Source organism: Porites lutea, chromosome 3 (assembly GCF_958299795.1).
Source record: "Porites lutea chromosome 3, jaPorLute2.1, whole genome shotgun sequence".
NCBI classification, from domain to species: domain Eukaryota; kingdom Metazoa; phylum Cnidaria; class Anthozoa; order Scleractinia; family Poritidae; genus Porites; species Porites lutea.
This window is the reverse complement of record NC_133203.1, coordinates 46,578,380-46,594,823: the sequence shown is the minus strand read 5'-3', so window position 1 is coordinate 46,594,823 and position 16,444 is coordinate 46,578,380. Positions and strand designations below refer to the sequence as shown.

Sequence of the window (16,444 nt, the reverse complement as noted above, 5' to 3'; positions counted from 1 at the left end):
TTTTCGATGATCAGCGCCGAAAAAGTGCCAGAATCATTTGATTTTTGTCATCACCGTGGAGTGGATTTCGCCAGTTGAGCACCGCATGCAAAAGCGATGACCTAAGTAGCAACTAACGAGGAATGCTTCAGTTCCGAAATTTGAGAAATTGCAGTCTTCCTTTACAACTGACTTGTATCGCCACGAGAGTTGCCTGATAAAACTGGCACTTGAAAAGTTGAACAGAAGACAACAGTTGCTCGACCGTGAATAATTTGCTAACGGAGGAATTTGTGACATCGCGCTCCAGTCCAAAGACCCACTTATCTCAAGAAAAGCAAAATGGATTGTATCTTCGCCAAAAGAATTATGACTAACAGGACAATTTTCAGCAGTTAATGAAAAAGTTTAAGCTTAATTCTTTCCTCCGAATTCGCATCCGTGGATCACTTTTTTGCGAGAAAACAATGGCTGGGCCCGGCGTTACAAAACATAGCAGGGAACCATCACACTAGCTGACGGACAAAACAACCACAAGGACTACAAGTATTTATTCAGATAAACGCATTTCGGAAAAAAAAGCCTTGAAAAACTAGAAATTTGATTAATATTGAGTCATTTAGCCGAAATAAGAACCTTGTAGCTCAAAAAAATTGGCTAAAGAAAACGAATCCTATCAGAACTACAGACTGCAGGTAGTAGTTAATCATTATGCATGTAACAGACCAGCTTCATGGCCCGCAACTGTGAGACAAGCAACCAAAATGAAGATAAACATTGTCAGAGTGTAAAACTCTCCACAGTATAGTCTACCCACTAGAAAGAAAAGAAAGAAAATCTCTGAGGGATGAAAACGCTAAAGTCACGTTTCACTAGCTTATGATTGTGTTTGGCCTGTCAACACCGAATTTCCTGCTGTTCGATGAAGTACAATAGCAGTGTCATTTCGTTGTTGTGATTGGCTCTTCCTACCGTCGGCGCGCGAAGTCTCCCCTGGGAACCGTTCTAATTATAAATCTACTCGGGAAAGGGTTGACTCCAAGGGCTTGTATGGGAGATGGAGGCTCTTGTCAGCTATTATCAGCCATCCGACTGATAAAGAGAGAGATTTAGGATCACAATTTTTCAGTGACGGCAATTTGTACCACATCACAGGAAAGTCTCCCTATAATCCAGGTTTACTCTCGGCGTCATGATATCTGCACATCAATAAGTAGCTTCATACCTGCTGAGTGTGACAAGCGAGCGAGGAGCGAGGCAAGCGCGTAGAGTGGTGTGAGCTGAGGCGAGCTAAGGGCCCTTCTAGGACCCACGAACGCGCGGGAAACGGGGATGGCGGGACGCGCGAGTCTACATAATGCGGCCTTGTATGCAAATGAGCGTAGTAACCAGCCCGAGGGACCTTCCTGAACACCTGAATCAACAAAGAAGACAGCCAAACCAAAAGAGCAACGTATGTACAAGTAATGTATGAATTATTCAACACAAACGAACACCAATGGAGATTCGAGAATTTTTCCAAAGCCGCTGGCAAAGAACAATCGATGGTTAAATTAACCGGTCTGAGTTGGCGTGATTTATTTGAATGATGAAAGTCGCTTTGCTATATTTACGTTCTTGTTGGTCGTCAACAATCTGTGATGTCGGCAACAACTCATCGGAAATGTCATTCCTTCGAAGACGTAGATAGCCATCATGGTCGTTTGAACCCGTCCAGCGTGGCTGTTGAAGAAGGAGCTCGCTACACTAGTAGTTTCAGGCGAAAAATGAAATCTGTGCGGGGATTGAGATTTCGCCCTATAATCCCAGCAATTATTGGAGTGAGTCTTGGTTTCGCCTTGTCAATGTTCTATATTCCAGTTGTTGAACAACAATGTTTGTACGATTTAGAAGAATCACAAGTTATAATTTTAGGACATAAACAACCCGGCTTGTCTGATTCCAGAAAAGCAAGAAGCGAGGAAGTCAACTCAAAACCCGTCTTGCATAACACCGTTGCTCCGAAAGTGTCCCACTATGGTTACAGTTTACGTCCATTTTACGTTGCTAGTGAACTTGGTCATAGAGACAAATTGCTCGTTGGTATTTTAACAACGGAAGAGAAAATTGATTCATTAGTCTTAGCTATAAACAATACCTGGGCTCCGCTTTTGCCGAAAATTATCTTCTTCACTCCATTCTCGAGGGATGTCGATTTTTACGAGAAGTACAACAAGGTTTTGGGGCTTCCAATCGTTCAGTTACCTAATGTGGAAGATGAGAATTTTTCCAAGACAAAATTTTCTTTCAGTATGTTAAAATATATGCACGATCATTACATTAACAATTACGAGTGGTTTATGAGAGTCGAGGATGCGATGTATCTCAAGGCGGAGAAACTATTGGAGTTGCTGAACAGCGTGAATAGTTCTAAAGATGTTTACATCGGAAGGCCGGGTTCTTACAAAGCTAATGGAATACAAGTAAACGAAGATCTATATACCCAGGAGAAATACTGCCTGGGAAACGCTGGAGTTGTGCTGTCAAGAAGCACCCTTATGAAGCTGGTACCGAACTTAGATACTTGTCAAGAAGACGCCTTGACTGAGCTTGAAGACGTGGAGTTGGGGCGATGTTTGTATAAGAACCTTGGGCTTCAGTGTACGTGGAGTTACGAGGTAAGGTCGTCTCTTTAGGATTTTTATTCTAAAAGTTTTCCAATAACATTTTAGCATTGTTATTTACAAATCACCCGCTGTGTCGATAAAAATTCATGTTTTCAACAATGTCAATTAGCGCACTATGGCAGAAATAATTTAACTAACTAAGATTAATTGAATTCAGTTTTTTGTATGTATGGCCTAATTCCTTCCCTTACTCATTTTGTATTTTTTAATTTCTCGTTTGTGTCATAACTTGTTTTCCATAAAAAGTTAACAGTTTACACAGGTGTAAGTCAGGTTGTTTGTTTATGTCCTTATGAAGTGATTTGAACACTTCTGTATTAAAAAAGCCAAAACAATGGAACAAAAAACATTCGTCACACTTTAAGGATTGCAAATATTTCATTTCCTAGCAACAGTACAGGTATCCCCAGAAAAGCAGAAAGCAGGAAAAATTTGCACTTTATTTAGACAAAATCTTTAAGACCTAGATCAGAGTTGTATTGATTAATTTAGAAAGACCTAATGCTCCGTCATGTGTAATAATTAAGAGAGAACTTTTGTTCATTGAAGCAAACTCACTTCAAGAGTTCGAGGTGGGTGTAAGATACGTTTAGTTTCAAACTAAAGGCCGGAAGAGGGGCACTATAGACTTTCCTTGGCCCTTGTCCAACCAGCACATGGGCATGAAATGTTACTTCCCAGGAAGTAAAAGGAAAATCTAAAATTGTACCAGACTACTAGAAAGCACTCCACTTACATGCAAAAACGAGAACATCTTTTATTTAAACACGGTGGGTCTTAAAGCTAATATAGCTTATAGGGCCATGTAAAAAATGTTAATAAAATAATGAAAATTATTTTTTTAAAAAATGAATGTGGTCAATAAAAGGTGAAATATGTACAACAAAAAATATGAATAGAATCAATAAAAGACAAAATCACTGTCAATTTGGGGACAGCCCATTTGCAATGACTCTTCATTAAAGTTCAAGATTCTGAGGGTGTGAGACTTTTTTGCCCGTTAGCATAATTCCTGGTGCTGACAGCGGATGGTTCTAAAAGATTCCAGATAATGGATCCTCTGTAAGAAATACAGTTTTTCATATAATAAGTTTCAAAACGTTGTACTCTAACACGATGTTGATGACGGAGGTCATACTTAGATTCTTTCCTCTGGATTAAAGGCATTGCAAGATTTTTTTAAGTATTCTTTCTATATCTTTATTTGTAGGCATCAGATTTGTTTTATCACTTCCCTGAAGAGAGTGAATCTAGCATAATGAGTTTCATTAAAGAGAGGAGAACATCTCATACTGTTACGTTGTCTCCCATCTCTAATCCTGTGACTATGTACAAAATACATCGCTATCTCACCGAGTTGGAACTTAATAAGACCTTTGTGGAAACAAGAACTCTTCAGAATGCCATTAAAGACATGTTGCCATATTTACCAGATGGTAAGTACAGGATAATTTTACAACTTCTTGTGTAGTTTCTTTTAACCAGGTTTGTAGGTGGGTTTTGAGATTCTCAGTCATTCTCAGACAATTAGAGAGACAACAAGTGACTGAACTGGCTTTCTGTTAAGAATTAGGCTATTGTCATTTGCAAGTTGTTCTCCAGGGCCGGATTGTTCAAAGCTTGGTTAAGGTAACCCAGGTTTAGTGCAAAATTTGAACTCGCTTATGAGAGCTTAAAAAGCAAATTCAGTTTAATTCTCTTTTCTTACAATTTGATGATTGGATACTCTAAAAAGAATAGAGAAAATTATCCGAGAGAGTGCTTTTGGTAAATAGAAAAAGAAACCCAGGTTAAAATTTAACCACAGGTTAGCGCTAACCGGCGTTTGAACAACTGGGCCCAGTTGGAGAGCAAGGGTGGCACAATGGTGTGGCCTAGGGTCAAGTCCAAGTATCAACCCCATATACGTTCCTAGGGGAGGAGGATATGTCCCTAAATTTACTATGGGGGTGTGCCACTGAATATTTGACACTCTGGACTTGTTCAATTTGGAAAGAGATGAATTTGCGACCCTGTTCAAAGACAAAAGAAAAAAAATACGTATTTTAGGCTAGGCAGGCCGAAATTATAGGGAGATAGCTGAAATAGGAATCCTGTTCCAGTGGCCAGCTCAGTGTTAAAATGATGAAGGGAGTGCAGTTTTGCACCTAAGCCTTATCAAGTACAATGCAGGATTACCGTAAATGACCTAATAAACGCCCATTTCCAAATTAAAGCCTCTTATCTAATAAACGCCCAATCTACGCTGTTAACATTTTATTAAATGCCCCTCTCAAGTAAATGGCCCCTGTCTAATAAAGGCCTCCTTGTGAGAACTACTCCAAAATATGAGAAATTAGCTAAAAGGAGCAAAATCATTCAATTCATACAGTTGATTAACAATACTGTGCATGTTTCATCTTGTTCAATGTCAAGTTCCAAGTAAGGATAGACTAATGATGGCAACACAAAAACCCTAAGCGAGGATTCTGAAATCGATGTTGGAATTTGAAAGAGTGATATGTATCTGTAGACAGCCTAGATGTATGAAGAGAGATGATTTTTATCCCCTTTAGTTATTTTATTTTCTTTGTTATTTAGTCACTCACATAACATAACATTAAAATGTTACAAAAGTTGTTGATTGAAATGTAAGTTAATGTGACAAGGAACCCTAAAGAAACTGGGAGCTTATATTAATAGGCCTCCTTAAGCTAGATTGCAAAGGCTTATTTGATTGCAGACTGTACAGAAAACATAAAACTTTAGGGACAGAGCAACTATCAATGGGATAATTTTTCTGATTTAAAAAAAAACAAATTTGAAAGAAGAGCTGGTTAGTGAAATAGGCAACAAATTCCAGATTGTTGGTTCTCCATAAAGGATACTGAACTGTTTTATATTAGTTCTACAAATATGGCTGGTCGAGTTTCATAATGGTAAACCTGACTACTACTTAGAAAGAGGTTGCGAAAGCCGCTAGGCAGAAGATTATGGTGATACGAATACATAAATGTAGCAACAGAAAGAGAATTAAAGCCTTATATGTCAAGGACTTTAAGTTGGCTAAATGATGCAGCGGGTTTTGCTAGATAGTGAGAGCTTCTCAGTACATCCAAAGCACCCAAACGCGTCGTACACTGTATCTTTCTATCGTCCGGTGCCGCCTCTGCTACGTAACCGAAGTATGGTCACCAAAGTCAATTGGCTTACTAAAGCGTGTTGAGAACGTGCAGCGCCGTGCAACAAAACCAATTTTAAAGCTTGCCTTCCGTTGGAATGCAACCTATAAGTCCCGCCTCCAACTAACTGACAAATCTTTTGCCCATCTTATACTGGCAAGAATTTTTGGATATATTGTTTTTCTATAAAGCTGTAAATAACCTAGTTTTTGTAGATGGTGAAGCTCTGCCTCTTACTAGACAATTAACGAGATTTACTAGGTCATCGAGTCGCAATGCTATATATCCCTAAAACCAAGTAGAACTGTTACTTATCAACGCTCATTTTTCATCCCGCGTGCCGCACATGGAATGTTCTGCCCTGAGTTACGCACAAATCACATTTCTCTAGCTTCTTTTAAACGTTTAGGCCTCTGTACAACGCTAACGAAATCAGAACCAGGAGAACAATCTGCCCCAGGAGCAATATAGCAAGGACTCTCCTGCGCCTGCCGTCGTTCTTAGCAATTTGAACTTCCGTCTTTGTCTCTTTTTTCCTGTTTATTAGTGGCCTTAGTCATTAGTTATATATTTCATTTTTATTTGTATTTTTAACCTTGGATCCTCTGTAATTGGCTAGGCTGAAGTAGTCTCCCTGCTTAATATTTTTTTGTATATGAGTGTTGTTTTCTAGTTAGGCGAAACTAAATAAATAAATGTTCATTACTCCATTATATAATAGGGGGAATGGAAGAATTAGTACTTCATAATTAAGCTGTTTGACAAAAAGAGGCCAAACTAAGGCAAAAAAAACCTAAACAAGCAAATACAAAACTACTTGGCAAGCAACTCTTGTTAAAATGGGCGACCACTTACTTTGCGTGTAGACCAAGATAAGATTCTTTAACTCGCTTGAAAGAGCAGCGTGTTGTGATTGAGATGAAGATAAAACGCCAGATTTGAAAAGTGATCAAAGCAAGACAACTTTAACGAAGGCGTGGCTTTTTTGTTCTATCCGAAGCTGGAAGACGTGGAGTTTTGTTGAATTTTTGTTCATTGACAGCCGAGCAAACTGTTTAGAATAAAGATAAACACGAAGGTTAAAACTGAAGTTTTGGCTACGCTTTCTTGGTAAATTTGTGATATTCGAGGGAGCGGTTAATCTGACACTAATAAGCGACGCAAATATTGTGCTCAAGAAGGCATGTGTCTTCTCTTTAAAAAATGAAAAAAAACCGGCGCCTTCATCTTGGATTTCGTCAGGCCACACTACCGCTCGTAATGTGTTAATTTTTCGTCCCGATTATATAGCGTAATCGTATACCGCAATGGTACAATTAGAACAGAAAATTGCCTTAAACGGTTGCTGACAAAACCGAGATTGACTTGATTTACTCGTGCAACAGACGTATAAATATAACGACCATTTTTGAAAACATCCTATACTTTTACACAAATTGTGATAGTAGAATTTCGCTATAGGAAACAAACGTCCTAGGGGTTTCTTTGTCGGTTGTCTCGGGCATGTTTCCCGAAAATTTAGCTCCTGCACCTCAATATAATATCCCTGAATTTGCTCATGAAAGGAAACACAGTGGAACGTCATTCTAAATGTCTCGAAAGTTTTTTCCCACTCATTGCTTATCCGTGATACAATACAATAACCCCCGAAGTGACCCGTCGTCAGGTGATAGCCTGTAGTTTGTGTCATGATCCGGGGGGAGTAACAGTTCCCTATACACTGCCTCTCAGGGAAAGTGCAGCTTTATCAGGCTTCAGCTATATAGAAGGGTAGGGTTTGGGATTTTACGAGTTGAAGCATATGAAAGGTCAGTAAACTTTAAACTATTGCGAACAGAAACACCTTCAATTAATTAAACGCTACATGAAAAAGACAAGAAGGTTTTTTTGGCGATTTCTTCATTCCAAGGGTTTGGAAAAAGAAGGGAAGTTGGTTTTTGGAAGGAAGACAATTTTTCCAGGAAAGGTGTACTAAAGAGTACCTTTTCCTTCAAAACTGTACGAGAGGGTTGGGGTTTGGACGGCTTGGAGTGAGCCTAGGCTTTTGTACATTATGCTCGCATTTTTTCGAGCATTTTAGTAAGGCAAAAGCATTGAGCATTATTCGAGCATTTTAGTGGCATTTTCCCCGGAACATTAATTTTTCCGAGAAAATAAAATAGAAATTAACTTTTTTCAGGAACCCATGCCCCATGAGCTCCTGCTTTCTTAAGCAAAACGAAGACTAAAACTCAAAATTTACAAAAAACCTAATATAGCTGTTTTTTTGCTGTATTTATGAACTTGTACACGTTGTCGTTGTTACTTGCAACACTTGCACGTTTTTTAAAGTATAAACTTTGAAATTAATTAACAAAAAACCGTTTGTATAATGAGCATTGTCCGAGCATTTTAGTGACTTTTTTGGGGAGACCGAGCATTTTAGTTGGAAAAATGGAGCATTAAGGTGGAGCATTTTAGTAGGGAAAGTAAAAGCATAATGTACAAAAGCCTAAGTGGGCCGCCGTTTAAATGACTTTGTTGACTACTCCACTCAACCCCCCTCGCGGAGTCATGCTGGTCCACTGATTGAGCATTCCTTTTTTTCTCAGGGGTCCCCGAGAAACGACCATCGTGGCCAATAGGATTTCGGCAGCCATTCAAGCCTACGTCTCGGTTTGAGGTCTTACAGTGGGAGTACTTCACTGCTACTTCAAGTTACGGCTTCACAGAGACCAATCCTAAGGTAAGAATTTGATTTGGGGGTCATCTGATCGATTTCCTTGTTATTAAGGCAGTCAACGCGTGTGAAACACATAATCTCGTGCCCAGAATTCTAATCGACGGTACGAGATTATGGAACACGGTCTTTTCCCAACGCAATGAACCAAAACCTTGTCAAACGTTGTCTTCTTGAGTCATTCGGGAGCTTAAGCAGCCACAACGCCTGCGGCAGTTGAAACGTCACTAAAAAAATTGAATGTGCGTTTATTCAAATTTTATTACGTTTATTTAGCCCCTTGCAATTATTCAATTATTGGAGTATCATGGGTAACATGAGAAAACAGCCAACATCTCACGACGCCAACACTGGTTTCCTCGCGACGTGACGTCTGAGAAACTGAACGAGCGCAGAAATTCCATACTGATGACGTGTGACGTGTGGGTAGTGCTTCTAACTGGATGAAGCAAATTTTCAACCAATCAGAAGCATTATCCAGATTCTTGATGATCGTAAAACACGTTTTTTTTTTCATGATCAGGTGGCTTTGCGAGGGGACTACAAAAAAGATGTTGAAGATGTCAAAGAAACAGCGATGAAAATGCTATCACGAGAATACAGTAACCAGGATAAAGAGTTCCGCTTGATCAATGGCTACAGACGAGTAGACCCCAGGCGAGGAGCGGAGTATATCTTAGATATCGGAATTAAAGCATCTCCGGGCAGTGAGCAGGAAATTATCAGGTATTATTTCTAGTTCTCTATGTTGCATACCTTACTACTTCCTAGAATTGAAGTTGAAATATAACTATCGTTAAGGAAAAGAGAGCTTTAGCAACGACGTCGTTGACAGCAACGAGAACGGCAAAAAAAAAAAAAACAGTAAGGTTAGATGAGCAAAGCAACAACTTTTTAGGCGCATCACGCTTTTTCTTTTTTCTTTTCGGCGTACATTTCTTTGCCGTGAAACGTCCTAAGTTTACGTTTTATGAAGTACGTGAACACGAGACAACGATTTAATTGTCCTTTTTCTGAAGCCAGATACAGTCATTTAGAATTCAACTCTAGAAAAATTGGCCAACGTTAATTTTCACAAATTGAACGATGGAATAAGAGCGAAAAAGTTTGAAGCAGCGCGAATTCACTTTTTGCGCGACCTTTTCACTGCCCTCGCCGCGTCATTGATGCTAAAGCTCCCTATTCTATATAAGACAAGGACGACTGCAAGAACGAGATTTTTTCAGTACTAAGTAGTACGCGCGCGTGAAGAGGCGTCATTTTGGCGGGAAAACGTAATAGCCTTCATTCTACTGCGGCGGGTTTTAAGGCTGAATGTCGTAGTGCCGGAACAAGTTAACAAATCGTTGAAAATCCATCATTTTGCAATCGGGGGAGGGCTTAAACTCCTCAGTAAAAATACCTGTCTGAGCTTTCCTGGTGAAAAAAGGAAAATGAAGCTTCTAGGGGTATCATTTTTGTTACAAAAAACCGTCGTCCTCGAATCTAACGGTGTCTGTCACATAAAACCACTGCACGGCCACGTTAATTACCAATAACCTAGCTTCATACAATTCCTCCCTCTATGATACTGACACCTGTCTATTAACCCTTTAAGCCCCAATATCCACATACAAATTCTCCAAACTGATCTCCATACATTTCCTTCAAGAATTAGTTGAGAGAATTTGGTAGAAGATCATGGCATTTTCTATTTGGTGATCATTTTATTAATTCTGATAATTTTATCTCTTGACCATGTATGGCTTCTGTTAGGAGAAAATTGTTGTTGGTCACTATTAGCACTTAGAGGGTTAAGGGCACTTCTCTAGGTCCTACAGATGGCATACCACAATCTCCACCTCTGCAATATGGACATCTTAAGCAGCCGTTCTAGTTTTGGGTCATCAAGCAACGCTGTCAGTGTTGTGTGACGGCAAAAAGAACTGCTGCGTGGGAAATCCATTACGCTGTCAGTATTAACTAGGTTTGTCTGTATTATAGGTTTGCAACCACGTGACAAGGCGGCCATGTTTGTGGCAGGAGCCCATAATTGGGAGCGTGCAACTCCCATAATTAGCCTATGCAATGGCGTTTCCACAGATCAAGTTATTTTTACATCATCATGCGTGCGTGTCTTGTACGATTATTACAAAAAGATGAAGTAAATGGTATCAAAACATCAGAAATACTATTTTCAAGTCTCCGGTTTTTGATGACGGACTTGTAAGACTAATTCGAAATTCAAAATTGGCCAGGAAATCGATCTAGAAGTAAACTGGTCTGAGGAAACGCCGTTGTATGGACACAACGGAGTTGCTCGCTTCGGGTTACAGGCCCCTGTTGGTAGTCAATACATTACAATAAACACTTTTTTGTAGAATATACATGTAAATGGAGGTTAGTTCCCCGCGGAAAGAAATGCTTTTGTTCTTGACCATCAACATGGCCGCCGTAACGTCACTTGCGACCAAGTAATTTATTTGATTACTGTTTATTTCAGACGTGTTCATCTTTTGAGGCCATACACCAAAGTAGAAAGCATTCAAATGCCGACTGCAATAGAGCAGCGTGGAATTCATCTTGTTCTTCCAGTCAAGAAAAACCAAACCAAGCAACTCGAGGAATTTCTTCAGATGTATCAAAAAATCTGCCTGCAAACTGGCGAGAACGTGGTTTTGCTAACGGTGTTTGTTAATGTTCGAGAAGGTTCCGACGAGAATAATGGAGAAATATTTGCTGAAGGGAAAGCTCTTATTGCGCGGTAAGTCAAATCACTTGAAGAAGTTTTTCCAAATTTTTGATCGTTCTCGAGATCGTTGCGCCATCTCCAACTGCATACGGTCTATAGTTTGCTCATGTGCAGTACAGAAAAGTTGTTTTACCTTTTTAGGCTCCATTTGTATATAGAAAAGTTGTTATGGTAGAAGGTCACCGGCCCACCCGAGCTACCCTGAATAAGCCAATTTTTATACTTTTCCTGAAAAACGTGGGAACCGTTTACACGAGCTACTTACATTCCGCGTCACCATTCTATTATGATAGGGTCACCCTCCAAGCCAGGCCGACTTTTCTCTGTATAAACACTTTGGTCATGGCGAGACAATCAGAGCATGCGCACGGGCTGTTATCAGTCTTGTCACGGGCAAATGGGTCACACGCGCTCAAGATGACTTGGCGGGGAGGGTGACCCTTGTATCCAGGACAATCATCTGTTCATGCGCAATTCAGGCCGCGTCGCCAAATATTTCGATCAATGAATGAAAGATGTTGTGGCTGTGGTGTTAGCGACCATTCAAAATCGTCGCTCAAATGGAAACCAGCCTTTTTATACGGAGCGGAAGTGTCCAAGTCAAATAAAATACGTCCTTTCCTTAAGAGTACTTATACATTCGTTTTAATGTGCTTTGTAACCAGGTACAAACAGAAGTACACGTGGGCTCAGTTACCATGGATACAGATTGGAGTGAAACAGCACTCACTTACACTACTGATGGATATAGTGACCATGAAGCTTCCGGCCAACGCCCTTATCTTTCTAACTTCTCTCGGCGTGGAGTTCAACGTCAATTTTCTTAACCGATGTCGTGTGAATGCACTCAGCGGAGAGCAGGTAAGGAACAGAAAACTCAGTTACAATAAGAATAGAGAGCTTTAGATCCTGAGACAAGGACGACTACGACTACGAAATGTTCTCAGTACTAAGTAGTGCTCACGCATGAACCAACGTCATTTTGGTGGGAAAACGTGATAGCCGTCGTCATTCTACTACGAGTATTAGTGAGAATGGCTTAGTAGCGGGAACAAGTTATCAAATTTTAGAAGTTTAATTATTTTGCGACCGGCAAAGGGCTAAACCTTCTCCAATAAAAATAACCGCCCCAATTTTTGAGGTGAAAAATAGTAGAATGAAACTTTCTGGATTGAATATTTTTCGAGCATAACCTAAAGCTCTCTAATAAAGACAAGTTTAACAAATAAAGCAAAAAGCCTTGGTGTTGGTTAACTTCGGAAATATTTAGGGTACACGAAGTTTTGAGATTACTGAGCTGCCCTCTCCCTAGTTATAAAATATAAAGAGCGGGAGTTGCAGACTAGGGCTGTACATGTATATTAAAAGTTTTAAATTGCTAGTCTCAAAAATTAGAGCTTATTAATCGCGATAATGAAAAATTGCATTTCTTTGTTATCCAGGATGAGTCTAGAAAAGTGAGCTATTCAATTTTTAGAGCGAGCAATTAAAAGTTTTATTACCACTGTCACATCGACAGAGACTGAAGAGTTTGGATGAAAACGTTTCCTTCTTCGACGCGACCGGGGTGTTTGGAATTGGAACGGGTGTTGTTAAAACAATGCTAAGGTTGAATAAGTTTACCTGTGTGTGCCATGAATACCTTTGAGCTCGATTTAGGTCTCTTGTTAGTAGATCTCTTGTTACTGCGGCAGGATTAGCTCAGTCGGTAGAGCGCTTGAATGCGGAGCGGGAGGTCGCGTGTTCAATTCAAGGTGCAGGATCAATACTCGGGGTGTTAAAATAACTGAGAAATGAAGATACTCGCTTTACCCTGCAAACGGCTCGGAGTTCTTCGCGTGGCTCTGATGACCACGTAAAATGGCGGTCCTGTCTCCAGTAGGAGATGTAACAATATAGGGTCCCCAATTAGTACTTTCATGCTAAATACATTGACACTCAAACAAATTAGCGTTTTGTAGTGTTTGAACTGTGAGATACGTTTCTCATCGAACTCTTTTTCTGTGTCTTGACTCCTGTAGGTGTTCTTTCCTGTGCCTTACGCTTACTACGATCCCAACATTGTCTACCGCCAAACCAAGATCCCGGATGTTGTTCCCATTCACAAAGACACGGGGCACTGGGACCAAGGCGAGAGACAAATGGCTTGTTTTGATAACAAGGACTATAAGGATATGAGAATGAACAGTGATGACTTCTTAAAGGAGCAAGAATCGCAAGAAAGACCGTTGATGCAGGTAAAGTCATTTTTTTGGTCTGATATCAATTTATTTTATTTCTTGTTGGTTGGTTCCGCCCATTACTCGGAGCGTTTGTAACCAATGAATGAGAACTGGCCGCCTAGACCGGAGAGGTTTCTCGAAATTTTCGCTTAGTCCTATCACTGCCGTGCATACTATTCAGGAGTAGAGGAGTAAGCTGATCTTGGGTGTTCGTCCTTATTCCTCCTTCGAATAACAATAACATTTATTATTTGTATTGCGCCTTTTCTATAAAATATTCAAAAGCGGCAGACAACGGGTCCCAAATGTCAAATGTAAACGCAATGAGTTTATCTACAAAACAGTGAATATTCGTCAAATATAACTATTTTTCAAAAGCTCCAAACTTAACGATGATAGACGAGGAGAAATATTAACAATGCAAGGCTTTCTTTCAACAACAATTATCATGTTAAAAACGTATTTCAACATCCAACATAAGTAAGTGGCTTAAAACGCAATTTGCAAGTTTAAATGATTACCGTTTTATGATGACGTGATGATCAATGATGTGTTTTACTTTCGAACGCATTGCAAGACGAATCTCCCCATGTATATTGATGATCTCTTTATGACGAGCAAATCTGCACGGTAGCGAGACGAGCCGTATCCATATAACTTTGAAAGCTTTGAAACTGATTTTATTAATTCTTATAAATAAATAAATAAATAAATAAATGAATAAATAAATATTATATGTCAATAAAACTTTGTAATTTTAGGGTAGGTAGTTAAGTACAGGGCCACTAGTTTACTGATTTAGTAAGTTGGTGAGACCATAGTTATTAGAGGAGACTGGTTATGAAAAGCGGCAAACATCAATGATAAAAACAACAGTGCCGCAGTTTATGTTGGAAGCACCCTGAAAGTGCACAATCCTTTGTTTTCTGTTGGCAAATTGTTACGGAATAAATTAATGCAACGTTTTTATTGGTCCATACAATCAAAATGATAGGAATTCTTTTGAACGTTGTGCACTTTCAGGTCCACAAAAACATATAACAAAGGAGTCTGACGGGTTTCATAACCATTCCACTCAATTAACTATGGTTAAACCCGCTGTTTCTTCACATGCTCTCCGTTCTTTATTTTGAAGGTATTTGCGGCGAGCCCCTTACATGTTTTCCAGGCAGTCGACATTGATTTACGCAAGCGTTACCAAACGGTCACGTGTGACCCACACCTGAACGAGGACGAGTATAACAAGTGCCTCGCTTTCAAAGCAGAAGGGATGGCTTCTCGTTCCCAGCTTGCCCTCCTCATGTTCGAGATGGAACAGAAGAGTCGGGGGAATGGGGCGACAGAAGTGCATCAATTACATTAGTTATTGTAGTTCCCTAGAAATAGCCGCAGATTTCTTTAATTCTAACCAAAGTATGTGATAGCTTTCCAACCACACTAGAAAAAGCTTTTATTACATTTAATTGTGGAAATTCTTATTAACCGCAGATCATCTAGGTCGTCTTTGGTCATGTTTTAGTAAATACCCCGCGATTGCTTAAAAATGATATCTTTCAGTGGGGTGGTTAACCTATAACATGTATGCATGTATTAGTTTCTATTTTCATACATTTGAACTATCTTTTATGGTACCTTTAGCTACTTTTTCTCAGCGAATATCCGTTATTAATCGTTTAACTCTATTTAACTGTCCTTGTGTGGCTATATTTAACAAAAGTGTTTCAAACTATGCCACCAACTATTTATAAAGAGCAGATGCTGAATCGCCGAGTGGAATGCTTGCATGCAGTGCATCTGTAAGTAACAAGAACGCGTGTTTCTACCTGTTTACTTTGGCAGAACGCGTGCCTTTTGTTTTACTTTTTAGCTAGCACACCTTTCTTCCCACCTTTCTTGTTCAATGCACAGTGATCAGCAAACCTCAGAAGTTTGTCCATTTTTTTAAAATGTTTGCGTTTGTTAATAGACACGGAGTAAACTGATTGTTTCAAAAAAACTTACCTGGTTACTGAGAACAAGATTGACAAGCTCTTGAGTGTAAATTCCAAAAACTGCGGACCAACTTAAGAGCATGGAAATCCAAGACAGCCTTGGATTCTGGATTCCGCACGGCGTGGTTTCCAGATTCCAATCATTAATGGGGTTCCGGATTGCTTGAGCTGTCTTCCGGATTCTAGAGCCCAGGATACCACAAGCAAAAATTTTCCGGATTCCGGAATCCGAATTCCCTTGCATAGTGCGAGTAATAATAATGATAATATTAATAATAATAATAATAATAATAATAATAATAATAATAATAATAATAATAATAATAATAATAATAATAATAATAATAATAGTAATAATAATAATAATAGTAATAGTAATAATAATGATAATGATAATGATAATAATTATTCTGTTATTTACCGTCAACAGTATTTATAGCACTAATGCTTGTGGGGCCGAGCAAATGGGGCGAAGCATGCCCGGGCATTATCCACCCACACCCACATTGCTGCAACTGAGTAAATTTCTGCGTGGCTTGTTGTGTAAATAGGTCTAATTTCCGTTCGTGTAGTTCGTAAGATGCTGTATTATCTCAAGGAAATCTTTTGACGTTATTTGATGTTACTTATTAGGTCATTTTGTCCGTCTCGACGCTGAAAAAAAATATCGGTTGGTGTATTTTAACCACAAGGAATATTGTGCACTTCCTTTAAATATAAGGTTGAGGCAATGAAGGGAAATTCTTTAGGGAAAGAAACCTAGTTTTATACAAATTCCAAATAAAGAGTTCATTTACAGACGAACTAGACTTATTGTCAATTGAAATTCTCATACGTTACTTTCTTGGCCTCAGCGAGGCCTTTTTTGAGCATGCGTGGGGTCGGTGTGCGGTGGCACGTTTTGTGAGGAGCGTAGTTTCTGTCCCTTTACGCCAATTTTAGAGAACTTTATACCGCCTGGACATAATAATTCAA

At 39.4% G+C, this 16,444-nt stretch overlaps 1 protein-coding gene across 1 annotated transcript; it reads left to right on the top strand.

Annotated features, from left to right (window-relative positions):
• Positions 1-1,376: 1,376 nt before the first annotated feature.
• On the top strand, positions 1,377-16,273 carry LOC140931278 (chondroitin sulfate glucuronyltransferase-like). The gene is made up of 8 exons (XM_073381051.1): positions 1,377-2,636; positions 3,856-4,081; positions 8,398-8,531; positions 9,049-9,251; positions 11,008-11,268; positions 11,922-12,117; positions 13,278-13,493; positions 14,614-16,273. Exons 1-8 carry the CDS (start codon positions 1,620-1,622, stop codon positions 14,839-14,841), a joined length of 2,481 nt encoding a protein of 826 aa, XP_073237152.1. The 5' UTR covers positions 1,377-1,619; the 3' UTR covers positions 14,842-16,273.
• Positions 16,274-16,444: the final 171 nt, after the last annotated feature.